General features: G+C 59.2%; 1 protein-coding gene across 1 annotated transcript in view; it reads right to left on the bottom strand.

The window, feature by feature from the left end:
- Positions 1–9,770, bottom strand: part of PRRX2 (paired related homeobox 2) — a 43,073-nt gene extending 33,303 nt beyond the window's left edge. The window contains exon 1 of the mRNA XM_032866063.1: positions 9,289–9,770. Within this exon, the coding sequence (XP_032721954.1) occupies positions 9,289–9,556 (268 nt within the window). The 5' untranslated portion in view covers positions 9,557–9,770. The remainder of the gene's footprint in view (positions 1–9,288) is intronic.
- Between the last annotated feature and the right edge of the window lie 3,710 nt (positions 9,771–13,480).

Below are 13,480 nucleotides of genomic sequence, written 5' to 3'. Positions count from 1 at the left end.
CTTTCGCTCTGTGCATGTCAGCATCGTGGAAAAGTGGACTGGGAGGCTCTAAGCCTCGCTTCTCCACACACCGTGGAACAGGGGTGAGTCGCTTACCCTCTCCGAGCCTCCATGTCCCGCACTGGAATCCTAACGGCAGATACCCGTGTCCACCTGTACTCGGCTCCAGCACTGCCCTGTGTCTGCACGTCCGCCCTGCTAGGATGCACGGTTCCTCTCCGCCTTGCTGACCCAGGTTCTCAGAGAGAGGAAGAAACCCGCCCAGGTCACACAGCCGGTGTGGACGGTCCCCACGCAAACAGACCCTCGGTTGACCCGTTGTCATCAGCAAGAAGAGAGTCTCTGCCGGAGTGGGGGGTGCAGAGGCAGGAGGCCCAGGAGAGACCGGGACGGGGGCCGGGCTCCCCGGAGGGCCCCGCACCCACTCTGGGGAGGCGGCGGCCAGACCCGGGGCCCCGCGCGGCCTGGCTGCCCGCTGGCTGGACCGGCCGCCCGCATCTTGAGAGCATTAGGGGCTGCTGTTAACAGATGTTTTCTGTTACGTGTTATTTGTTAGTCTAATGAAAGGAGGTGCACTGGCTTTCAAGACCTCGGCGTTCTGCGGGGGTTTTATATGGGAGGCCCGCGACGAGCTCTGGTACAGGAGAGGCCCCGGGCCCCTGCCAGGCGCGCCTGGCGGCTCCCGCTTTGATTCCACGGGTTGTGGTCATCCGCGTGGTAATTCCAGCTCTGGTTAAATGTCACTTTTAATAATGCCATCTCTGGCGTGGAAACGGCTGCACCCATGGCAAGGAGGGAGGACAGACCAGGAGGTGGGATGGGGGACCCAGGGGGCAGTACCTGGGGCCGGCGGACAGCCGGGCCCCGGGGACCCCATGGGACAGCGGTGGGCAGGCAGGATGCTGGGAGGGGGCTTTGGCAGTGACAGGAGAAGCAGAGGGCCCCCCGCCCCCGCCATGCCCCACTGCTGGCAGCTGGAGGGTCTGTGGCAGTCCAGGGGTGCTCACGCTTTCGTGCACAGGAAGATGATGGAGAACCTATAAATGCAGATGCCCAGGCCCTGTGGAGCGTCATGCTGTGGGCTGGGGTGCGGCCCTAGGACATGCATTTCAACTGGCTACCCGGGTGATTCTCATGCAGTGATTTCTGGGACCACGTGTTGACGAACAGATGGTGCAAATTCCCTCAGACCCGCGACAGGCCGTGTCCAGGGCCCCACCTAAGGCCTCCTGGGGAGCAGTGTCGCAAAGGTAACACCCCTGACCTGGTCGGCTCTCAGGCTACAAGGTGCTTGCTCGGCTCTGGGGTGGAAAGGCCCTTGTGGAAGCTTCCAGTTTCCCTGCCCCGGCCCCCCACCCTTTCACTGCCCCACACCAAGGACCGTCCCCCAAAGACCAGTCTGCCAGGCAGCTCCTGTCCACCTCCTGGCCCCCATGCCCCCTTCCACCCCATCAACCAGAAGGTCCCAGCTGCCCCTCCCATGCACGGAAAAGCAGAATGGATCACAAGAGGGACCAAAAATAATGTCTTCCAGAACCTGCTTCGTCTTTTAGGATCTAATAAAAGATATCACCGGCTGTAAAGTGCCCCATGTGGACGGCGCCTGTCATCACGGTGGCGCTCGGAGCCAGGCTGGGGACAGGCAGCTTCCCAGATGTGGGAGGGACACAGCCTCGTAGGGGCAGTGAGAGCATCTGGGTTGTTTAGATTCCACGACTCCTGCCGTCTGGCCAGGGTGAGCTCTGCCCCCACTGCCACCGGCGAGTCCCCGGGTGAGGAGCGCCCTGCTGCGTGTCCCCCTCCCCCAGGCCCTCTCCTGGCCCCTGGAGCACCCTCACTGCTCAGCATGGGAGCAGGCCGGATAACATCCCCCTCTGTCTAGGCAGGAAGCCCCCCTCCCCAGTGGTCTCCTACTCTCCGCCACCTCACAGAAGCCACTTAACCCTTTGGCCCATCCCCGAGCCTTACGGGCTGCTCACCACTCACCAGCTGCCTGCGGCCCCCTGCCCACTCAGAGCCTGGACTTGATCTTTTGGGCCCCGGTTGGAGCCCTGATGAAGGGGCGTGAGTGTGTGGGTGCGGGTTTGGGTGTTGAGAGTGTGCAGGTGCGGGTCAGCGTGTGTTGATGAAGGTGTGTGTGTGCAAGCGACTGGGTTTGTGTGTGTGAGTGTGTGAACTGGGCTGTGGGGGGGGACGGTGAAAGGGTTTGTGTGTGTGTGGGGGTTGTGTGTGCATTTGGGAATGTTGTGTGTGAGTATGAGTGGGTTTGTGTGTGTGTGTGAGAGGGCATATGTGAGTGGGTTTGTGTGTGTGTGTGTGTGTGGGTAGGTTTGTGTGTGTGTGAGTGGGGTTGTATGTGTGAGTATGAGTCGGTTCGTGTGTGTGCATGTGTGAGTGAGAGGGGTTTGTGTGTGTGAGTAGGTGTGTGTGTGGGGTTGTGTGCGGGAGTGCATCTCTGTCTGTGTGTCTGGGAAAACCAGTCCACTATGTGGTCCCCAAAATGCCAGCCCGTGATAAGGTCTTCAATGACCTGCCACAGAATGAGAAAAACAGGGACAACTTGTGACTGTGTTAAGCCAGAAGAAGTCCGGTTTGAGGACCGGCCTTGACTCGGAGACGCCGCGGGGTCTCTCTCGGATGAACGGTGGTGTTTGTGAGTCAGTGGCTTTTCTGGGCAACTCTCATCATCGCCCCCCCGCCCGTGCTTGTCGCTCTCAGCCCCTGGGAACCTCACCGGGGCTGGGATCTGAGGGTGTGCGCAGGTGGCAGCAGCTCGAGGCCTGACACATAGTCGGCCCTCAGAGAAGGGCCCTGGAGTGAGCGAGTGAGTTAGCCTGTGAGCTGAGCCAGACTGGGCAAGGGGGCCGCCTGTCCCATGTTCCCGAGTCAGGGACCCTCCGCTGCTCTCCTGGGTCCGGGAGGCTGCGGACGGGCCTGCATAGGCAGAAGGAGACCATTCTAGATATTTCTAGACAGGAGGGGTAGAGGACCCCCACCCCCACTCACTTCACACCTTCCCAAACCCAAGCTGAACAGACCCCGACAGTGCCTCCCATGGGCCTGTGATCCAGGCCATCCTGCTGAGGGGACCCCTTCGGCGGGCTGCCCCATGGCCCCCTGAGTGCAGCCCACACCTGCCTGGGAGACCAGCACACATCCGAGGGGCTCCAGGGATGGCCTTGGGGAGTAGCAGAAAACAAGGGCTTCAGAACAGGACAGATCTGGGCTGGAACCCTAAATCCTCAGGAAGATGGGACCTTGGCCAGTGGTTCATTTCCCTCCATGTAGAATGGGGATGATGAAAGGACCCACTCCATGCTGGGAGGACAGTAGGGCTCAGGCAGGTAGGTGGAGTCCTGGGGGGCACACGGTGAGCGCCCAGTCAACGAGCCTGTGATGGCCGCTGGCCACTCTCCCTGCGTCCCTGGCACGACCCCTGTCCCTTGTCCCGTCCCACAGCCTCCAAGCCCAGGGCAGCCCCTGGCCAGGTTCCACCCTGATGTGCCATTTGGAGGATGCATTCAGGGGACCCACGGGCTCTCCCTTAAATCACCCCCAAGATTCACTCGCACCTGGGGTCAGCCACCGTCCTTTGGGTCTTGGACACCACGCGAGCCTGTCAAGTTTCACCTTATCCCATCTGACCTCACCTTCTTGCCTAGGACAGGCCACCAAACCCCCTCCTTCTTGTCTTTACCCATTTAGAAACCCTCATCGCGGCACAGGGCCATGTAATAGCCCGACTCCGTGCAGCCCTCCAGGCCTATCCCTTCCTGCCTCTCTGCTCACTTTGGTTTCCCAAACAAATCCCACCCCTCCCTTCCCAGCTGGGAGAACTTGGGCCGGTTGCTTTGCCTCTCTGGGCCTCCAAAAAATAGGGACGACATGTCACTAGTCCTGCCTGACTCACAGGGCAGCTGTGGACATCATCCACTCGGGTCTCACCACACCTAGAGGGACATCCCTGTCCATGGTGCCCATTTCACAGATGGCAACACTGAGTCTCGGGTTGCTTTCTGGGCCTCGAGTGTGGTGTGCAGACAGGTGTTATCACTGCTGCTCCCAAGCTACTTTTCCAGAGTCTTCTGGGAGGGAAGAGAGCTCCAGCCCTGTTGAGCTTCTGCCCATGGGGAAGGGCCGTCGTGGCGTGCTAGCTGGTCCAAGGCTCCTGTGCCACACCCCCAAGCTCCACACAGATCATCTGCATGACCACCCTGGAGCGGAGAACAATGAGCTAACGCAAGGGCCCGGCCTGCTGAAAAAAAGCCGGAGAGGCACCCCTCCCACCAGCCACCCTGGTGGACCCGGCACTTCTCTCCAGCTGAATTCCCCTGGGCTCGCAGCTTCCAGACCTGGTTCCTCAGCCTCTCTCTCAGCCTCCTCTTCCCGCTCAGGGCGGGTGCCAAGGGCCGCCCTCGCCAGGACCCAGACCCTGGAGACTCCATGTTCCTGGGGCATTTTCTCAGCCTGATCAGACCGTGATGAAGGACAGGAGAGGCCTCTCAAACATCTGGGTCCTGCCTCCCACTGTTCAGGTGGGAACTGAGCCCAGAGGATGGATGTGACATGCTAAAGGTCACGCAGGGAGGGGGCAGCAAAAGCCAGGGCTCCTCGCCCATGGAAGGGGAGGATTTACCCTCTCCCTGCCCCCTGGAAATGGAGGCAGGGAAGCAAGAGAAGAGGGAAGAAGAGCAGGTTCGATCAGAAAAAAAGCCCTTCGCGGAAGAAACCCTTCTTGTCTTTTTCCCCCACCAGCCTGTGCTGTCCCGGCCGCCCGCTTCCCGGGCTCCTGCCATCACTGGCCCAGGGGCTGCACGGCCACCTGTCACAGCGAGCTGGGGGAGGCAGGTGGCTGAACCCCGTGGCCAGCGGGGAACAATGTGACGCTTCCTCCCAACATGAAACCTAGAATTGCCACATGACCCAGGAGCCGTTCCACTTCTGGGCACAAGCCCCGAAGAACAGAAAGCAGGGATGGGAAGAGGTATTTGCCCACCCATGTTCACGGGCATTAGTCACGGCGGCCTAGAGGTGGAAACACCCAGGTGTCCAGCAGCAGATGAATGGAGAGCACAACGCACACGCGCACCCTCGCAAGGGCACTGGAATATTCCTCAGCCCCCCAGAGGAAGGAGATCCTTACAGTGGCGGCCACGTGGAGGAACTTGGAAAATGTCATGCTAGGTGACATAAGCCAGACAGCAAAGGACGAATGTCACAAGCTTCCCTTCCATGAGGTCCCCAGAGTTGTGGGATTCACAGAGACGGACAGGAGAGGGGCGGGTGCCAAGCGCAGGGAGGGGGATGCCCAGTGGGTGTTTCATGGGTGCAGAGTTTTATTCAGGGAAGATGAGAAAGTTCTGAAGACAGAAGCTACGGATGGTTGCCCAAAAATGTGAATGTGCTTTATGCCCCTGAACGTGTGCTTAAAAAATGGTACAAGGGGTAAACCTTCCATTGGATATATTTCACCACAATAAATGCTTTCAGAACTTAGAGGCAAGTTCTGCTGAGCCCTAGATGGTCCCTTCAGGTCCTCTGCTCAGACACCGGCCCTTCCCGCCCATCACTGGCAAGGGGAAGGGGCAGGTCCTCACCCCAAACCAGGCTCACTCTCGGCTTCCTGGGCCCCCATTAGCAGCTGTGGCTGAGGGAGCGGCTCTGTGGAGGGAGCCCCAGATCTCCACCCCGCCCACCCCAGGGCTCTAGTCACCCTGGCTCAGCCTGTGCCCCCAGCTTCCGAGCACGGGGCTGCCCTGACTCTCTTGGTCCTGAGGTCTCCGAAACAGGTACCAGCCCTCCAGAGGCTGGGGGCGGAGGGCTCCCTGGCTGGGGGGGACGGGGGGGGGCTCTCCCGCCCAGCCCCAGGAGCTTTGTTTATTTTCCCAGTGTGTCCGCATCCCTGTTTCCGCCCTGCCCACAGGAGGGAATGCTTTAAAGAAAATCTCAGTTATTAATGTGGTTTCTTTTGTTGTAAGTCATTGCAAAGGCACCAAACGAGGGTTTATTTTCCTAACGTGCTTGGCATAGCTCAGCGCCGGCCGCAGACTTCAGCATTTGATTTGGGAGGAACGCTAGACCCCGGTTTGCTCTGAGTCACCAGTGAAGCCACAGCCTTCCCGGCCAGTTCCGGGGGTGCCTGCTCTGGGAAAATCACTGGCAAGCATAGGGTACATCTACTGGTGGCTTTGGGAAAACAAAAGAGCAAAAAATAATAAAAAAAAATTAAAAACGTGAACCTTGCTACCCTGGCAGATTTGAAAATGGATCAATTTTCTTAACTCATGAGTCTCCCCACTGGCCCTTCATTTTTAATACGGGGTCCCCCATCTCTTTGTGATGTCAGTTGCTTTCTTTGGGCCCAGAAACAGCTCCAGAAGCCACACGAAAACCCACTTCTGAGCATGTCCCGATCTCCAGCAGGCGCCAGCATTCCCCGCAGGCCCAGGACTAGGGGGTAGAAGTCGCAGCCCAGAGCCCATGCCTGCTGGCCTGGGGTCCAGAGTCCTGGCACCCAGAGGTTTAGTTGGCCACTTAGGAAAGGGGTCAAGTGATGCAGGCCTGGCTCACTGAGATGAGGGGAGGAAAAGTTCCTTCTCCCCCTCTTGAAGACCTCAAGACTCCGGCATCCATGGTGAGTGTTAGTGGGCGGGGGGCACCTGCCTGAGAGGGAAGGCTATGGAAGGAGAGCAGGGCAGTTGACTTCTGTCCTCTCTCTGCAGGCCCAGACCCAGACGGCCAGCTGAGAGGTTCTCCCAGACCAGCAGCAGCCACGCAGCGCCCCAGTCTCCGCTGCCCTGCCTGCCTCTCGGGGGGTTGGGACTCTGCCTGGCAGCGGGCACCCCTGGCATGCGGCTTGGGGCTGGCCTTGGGGAGATGTTTGATTCTATATAAAACATTTGGATTTCACGGACTAGTGATTTGCTTTCAATCTAAGGAATGAGTATAGGGTTACTGCCTTTTAATTTCGCCAAGTAAGGACATTAAAATCAAACAATCTCCAGTTACTATCCCTAGTTCATAAAAGAAAGATGTTCAAACACCAAAAGTGAGGAGGAAAGATCCCAATATAACCATCCCAAACACAGAGAATCCTTTACACTGGAAGGTGTAGCTTCCTGACGAACTCTCCCTGTTGTCCTGTTTGCTTCAGCTTCCAGAGGCCTGGGGAAAATCTCCCCGGGGGCCAGGGGAAGCACTGAGCTAAATGGCCTTTCCCCAAGCAGCGCTGGGCGGGGGTTCCCAGGTAGGAGGCAGCCGTGAGCCCCTCCTTGAGCCTTCAGCCCTTTGTCACTCACTGGTGAGGGGAAGGAGATGCCCAACTATGGAGGATGTTGCTCTAGCGCCATCCCACCTGCCCCCACACCCAGTGCCTTCTCTGTCCCCAGTACTGGCCATACCCCTGGGGTGTGGAAGCCCCACCTCCAAAAAGGCCCTGCAGGCCTCCAGGGCTCAGTTGAGAGTGGCGAGGCCCCAGGGGGCTGCTGGGGAGGCCCAGTACCCACCAAGCTGCCTGGGGGGCTGCCAGAGACCCCCCCTCCCGGTCCAGGCACTTAATGTCCCCAGTTGGCATGAGCTGTTCTGGAACTCCCCAGAAAAACCCTGGGTTTGGAAATCTTCTCCGCTGTGTCCAAGAGAAGCAATGCCTTCCACTGTCTCTCCCCACGGCTGGGGGCCAGGGTGGAGACAGGCACCCAGCCCCTGGCTAGGACTTGAGTATAGAGAATGCCTGTGCCTCCTTCCCTCCACCCTTGTTACTGCCGCACTCCTCTCTTCTCTCCTTTCCTTTTCTCCCTTCGTTCTTGGCTTCGCCTTCAGTTTGCTCCTCCTCCTCTGCCCACTGCCAAGGGGGTCCCGCATTCACCAGAGCCCTCTCCTCTCCCCTTAGGGGAAGCCAGCTCTGAGCCAGCTGCTCCTCCCAGGAGATCCGAGGTCCTGCAAGAAACTCAGGGGGACAGAGCCCCTCTCCTCCTGAACCAGCAGGCCCCCCCACCTAACCCCAAACCAGACACCTTCCTTCTGCTTTTCCCTCAGGGAAACCCCAGCTCCCGGGGGGTGGGTCAGCCAGCTTCATGCTCACCCTGGAGATGCCGGTCCACTGTGGCTGGTGGGCAGCGGGCGCCCCTGGGAGGGTGCCAGTAACTACCGGACGCAGCTGGCACCAGCTGGGTACCAAGGCACAGCTGCGTGTCAGGCGTGCCTCACGTCCGCACGTGCTCCTGGACCAGGTTTCAGATGAGGCTGAAGTCACCTCCGCTTTCCCTGCACCTTCTCTCATGTGAAAAGCAGGGCATGTGGCCAGCCAGGCGCTCTCTTGTCTGAGACCTGGAGGCTGGTGCAGGAAGTGGGGGTTCCCAGGAGTGGGAAGTGGTCCTCCCTCAGGCCAGGCTGCTCCCTGGGAGCTAGGGGCGGGGACTGTGGTGTCACCCATCCTATCTCCTCCACAGGGTGTGGGTGAGCTGTCGGGACTCCTCTGACCCCCCCAGAAACCAGCCAGGGCCTGGGACCTCGGCTTTATCTTCATCTTCTCCTGCTCTGGCTCCTCCTCCCCTCCCCCTTCTCACCAAGGACTCAGGCCCCTGTGATCCAGTGTGATTTTTCTGGGGGAAAAAAAAGCCACTTGGGTGGGTTGTTTGTTTTTAAAGCCCTTTCCTGATGACCTTTAACCTCGGCAGAGGAGAGAGGCCTAGCTGGCTCCTTCGGCTTGGAAGATGGGGGCCCGGCATCCCTATCCTAGCCAAGGAACCCATCCGAGGACCTAGCAGTAGCTGGGGTGGGATGGGAGGCAGGCGGGCAGAGTTCGGACGGAACCCAGTTGTGTGACTTGGATGCTCTGGCCCTCGCAAGACTCGGTTTCCCTAGCTGTGCGGGGGCAATATAATCACACCCACTTCCCAGGGGACTCGATCCGGCAGCGCGGCCCCGAGGGCTGTCCCCCCACCCCCCACCCGGGCACAAAGGCGGCCCACTTCCCCGCTGTTCCCACGACTCGCGGCGGTGGCTCTGGCCAAAAGGCGGCCGGGCCCCTCCCCGGGGGTCGAGAGCCCTGGTGCCCGCCGCCCACGCGATCACGGGTCACGGTCAGACGACCTCCACCGTCCCGCGGCGCGGCGGGGCCAGCCCAGCAGCCTCCCCCACCCAGCGGTCCCGCGCCGCGCCCGCGCCCCGGGACTCTCTCCCCCCACCCCGAGCTCCCCCCACCGGCCGGCCCCGGACCCCGCGCTCCCGTTCCCACGCCCCCGGAGCCCCGGCGACCCCGGCGCGGCCCCGCCCGGCGCCCGCACTCACCGTCCTGCGGCGCCGCCTCGCTGCCGCTGCTGCCCCCGGACGGCTCCCGCGCCGCGCCCTCCCGCGCCTCGGCCCTGGCCGCGGGGCGCACCGCCAGCCGCCCGGCCGCCGCCACCTCCTCCAGGTCCAGGAGGTGGCTCACCGTGAAGTTCTTGCGCGCCTGGGCGCAGTCGCCGGGCCCCAGCGCGGAGGGCGGCGGCGGCGGCGGCGGCCCCGGGCCCAGCGGCGGCTTGTCCAGGGCGAAGGCGGCGGCGGCCGCGCTGTCCATGCCCGCGAGGGCCCCGGCGTCGCCGGCGCGGGTGGCAGGCGCGGGTCGGAGCGAGCGCGCCCCGGCCGCCCCGCGCTCGGGCCCCGCTGCCCGCCGCCTCCTCGCCCCCCGGCCGCCGCGGCCCGCCCGGCGCTGACGTCGGGGAAGCAAACTTTCGCCCTCCCCTCGGCCGCCTCGCTCGCTCCAAGTTGCTAAAACGCGAGCTCCTCGGGCCGCACGCCCCTTCTTGAAGCGGACCTCGCCCCTGCCTCTCCTCCTCCCTGCGCCGCGCCTCGCCCGCCCCCACCCTGCGGCTGCGGGGGGCGGGGAGGGGGTCCCGCGCCGAGTCCGGCGGGAGGCTGGGGGCGGGGAGAGGGGGAAGGAGGGGTGTCCTCCCTTCACCCCTCCCCCCCCCACATCGTAAGGAGTAGGAAAGTTCAGTGTTTGGGGTTGGTTAAATCCCCCAACAAGTGTGTGTGTTGGGGTGGGGGTGGGAAGCGACCGTGGAGGGATTAGCAGCGCACACACTCCCCCCTCCACTGCCCCTTCCATTCACAAATTCCTCCGCAAGGGTGAAGGGGGGCGACTCTGAGACAGTTGACTGAGGAGAGCCCAACTCCCAACTCCACCCTCATTCCCCCACGCACCCCAATGCCTTCCTCATCTGCCGGAAAGAAGCCGAGGTCCACCTTGGCCACTCTCCCTGCCCCCCCCCCCCCCCCCGAAGCACCCCACTCCCTCCCCCCCTGGCGGGAAAAAACCCAGGGCCCCCCTTGCCCCCCCCCCCCCCCCCCCCCCCCATCCAGGAAGCAGCTCATTCTCAAGCTTCTGGGGTGTAGACACTGCGCGGCACCCCAACACACACCCCTGGTAGCCCACCTCCAGGAAGCTCCAGGCCCTCCCCAAGGAAAATCAATCCGGTAGGAGAGAGTTCTCCCCTCCAGAATTCCTAGTTTACATACAGAGAGGATAGACAGCCAGACGACAGCCAGACTGACAGATGGACAAGGTAAGAGAGAGGCAGGCTTGGGTCTCTGCTCTTGTTTTTGTTTTTCAAGGAAAGCGTGGAAAAGATGCCTCTGGTGGCAGAACTGAGACTGAAAGCCATCCGGGTGCCACGGGCCTTTCCGCAGGCAGCTGCTGGGTGACCTGGCTCTGTCCCTGCACAGCCATTGTGTCGGAGTCACGGCAACAAGCCCACCAGGAGCGGGCCTTCAGGGTGTTCTTTCTGTACTTTTGCACAGAGACCCGGCCCGGTGCCCACCCCTGGGAGCCTGCAGCCCAGCAGACTGGGTTCTGCATGAGTCACATTTTTCCCCCAGACACAATGGAAAAACCCCTAAAATGAGGCTGAGTGTCCCCCAAGTGGTGTCGACCAGGGCAGTCCTCAGAGGTGCACACATGGGCAGATTGAGGGTTCGGAGCTAATACGGTGTTTCTCCCTTGGAAAGCTGCCCCCGAGGAGTGCCCAGTGAGAAAAGCCAGCGAAAGAAGGGGCAGTGCACACGGTGGGTGGAGAGAACCATTTTCTGAGGGACTGAGCAGAGTAGGGCAGCTACTGGCTCTGGGAACTCGCTGGGAGTGCCCCGCCCTCCTGGATCGCCCACCAAGGCAAGAGTGGGGGCTCATCCCAGGAAAAGGGCTGCTGAGTGTCCCAAACAGCTTTGGTGTCAGAGACCAGGTTCCAGGCCCAGCTCTGTCTCATGCTGGCCTCCAGCGGGTCACCTTTCCTTTCCTAACCCCCAACTTCTCCCCCCTAGGTCGGGCCAAATGAAGTACCAGTCTCCTGGGCACTAGGGGGATTCTGCAGGTGAAATCTTGGACCCAAGGCCTAGAATACAGGGAGGGTACTGTCAGTATGGGCCTGTGGACCTGGGAAAGGCCCAGGAAATGGTCTATGTCCCATTCCCTTGGATGACAGATGAGGAAACTGAGGCAGCAAAGGCAGAGGCTCCTTCCAGAGCTTGGAGAACCAGATTGTTTTGTCCAAGCTCTTCCATTGAACAGGTAGGTAAAGTGAGGCCCAGGGCCGAGACGTATAGTGAGTGGGTCTTAGTCACAGCGGCTTCCTCCATCAGCTTCGTCATTCACTCATCCTACACGTACAGAGAGGTTATGTCCTGGATCTCTGTACGATGATGATGGTCTGGCCCCAGCCTTCTGGGTTAAAATCCAGACCTTGATCTTCCTAGCTGTGGACCTTAGAAGTCTCTTTTCACTCTTCCTTTCAGTTATCTCATCTGTAAAATGGGCAATTAGGATAATTAAGTAAGTTGATATAGATATAGATATAGATCGATGGATGGATCAATAGGTCAACAGATCGATCTATATATTGTGGGGAACCTCGCATGCAGTGAGCACTCAGTGTCAACAATTGTCACTTTTAAAACATTTATGCCAAAGGATGCCTGGGTGGCTCAGTCGGTTAAGCGTCTGCCTTTGGCTCAGGTCATGATCCCAGGATTCTGGGATCCAGTCCTGCATCGGGTTCCCTGCTCAGTGGGGAGCCTGCTTCTCCCCCTGCTTGTGCTCACTCTCTCTCACTCTTCCTCTGACAAATAAATAAAATCGTAAAAAAAAAAACAAAAAAAAAAACCCAAAAAAACCCCACCCATTTCTTCCCAGGAGTGGTGGAGGGCAGTGATAGCAAAGTCAGACTCTGGAGCAGCAGGGGGAGGGGACAGGGGCATGGGTTTGGATGTTTTCCTGCCACTTACGAGCTGTGGCCTTGGGGAGGTCACTTACTGGTTCCCTCCAAGGCTGGTCCATCATCTGTACATGGGGATCATAAAGGGACCAACCCAGGGGCGCCTGGGTGGCTCAGTGGGTTGGAGCTCTGCCTTCGGCTCGGGTCGTGGTCCCGGGGTCCCAGGATCGAGCCCTGCATTGGGCTGTCTGCTCAGTGGGGAACCTGCTTCCTCCTCTCTCTCTGCTTGTGATTTCTGTTGGTCAAATAAATAAATAAAATATTTTAAAAAATAAATAAATAAAGGGACCAACCCAAAGAATTCCCGCGAGTTTGGCATTATTATTATTATTATTATTATTACTGCTGTTGCCCTTAGGTTGTTGCTACCTTTGCCAGTCCTGGGGCTGGGGGCCGGGGTGGTACAGGCGTGGCAGAGTGGGGAAGGAGAGGCATAGCCTCTTTCCAAAGCTCAGCCCTCGAGCAAGAGAGAGCTCCAGGCCCATGGCGGCGTGGAAACTCACCCAAGGAAACGCCAGTTAACCCCAAGAGGACAGAACTCATTACCCCAAAGGGATACGGCTAGAAAAGAAATAATTTCCATGGTCATAGAGATCAATGCTGTGATGCTAACTCAGAGCGGGGAATGAGGGGTAAATAGGATCCCGGTTGGGAACCTCGGTTCCACGAGGGCTTATAGAACCAGGCCTGCTCCCGGCAGCTGGGATGGGGAGAAATAAAAGGGAGCAGAGATGATCCCTGCTCACCAGAGAAGATTTCATGGAGAAGGAGCTGATGCTTAATTGGTGGGTCTGTTGGAGGTGGGATCCTAGGTCTGACCATGAGTGGAAGTGCATATTTCGGGCATCTGCGTGGTTCAGTTGGTTAAGCCTCTGCCTTTGGCTCAGGTCATGATCTTGGGGTCCTGGGATCGAGCCCCACGTCCGGATCCCTGCTCAGCGGAAAGCCTGCTTCTCCCTGTCCCTCTGCCCCTGCTGCTCTCTCTCTCTGTCAAATAAATAAATAAAATCTTTTTTTAAAAAGTGCGTATTTACCTGAATCTCAAAAGCTCATGTGCTTTAAAAAAAAGTTAACTTTCTTATCACAGAAATAAGATGTTTAGAGATTTTAGAAGATATAAATAAAATTAAGAAAATAAAAATCACATATATCCCATTGTAAGAGCTCTCTGACTCACAGTAAGTACTCAATATACTTTTTTAAAAGTTGGTTTAAGGTCATAAGAGACTCTTAAT

This window comes from Lontra canadensis, unplaced genomic scaffold (assembly GCF_010015895.1).
Source record: "Lontra canadensis isolate GAN:19392208 unplaced genomic scaffold, GSC_riverotter_1.0 scaffold30, whole genome shotgun sequence".
Lineage (NCBI taxonomy): Eukaryota > Metazoa > Chordata > Mammalia > Carnivora > Mustelidae > Lontra > Lontra canadensis.
The sequence above is the reverse complement of the archived record's forward strand: the minus strand, read 5'-3'. Positions and strand labels throughout refer to the sequence as shown.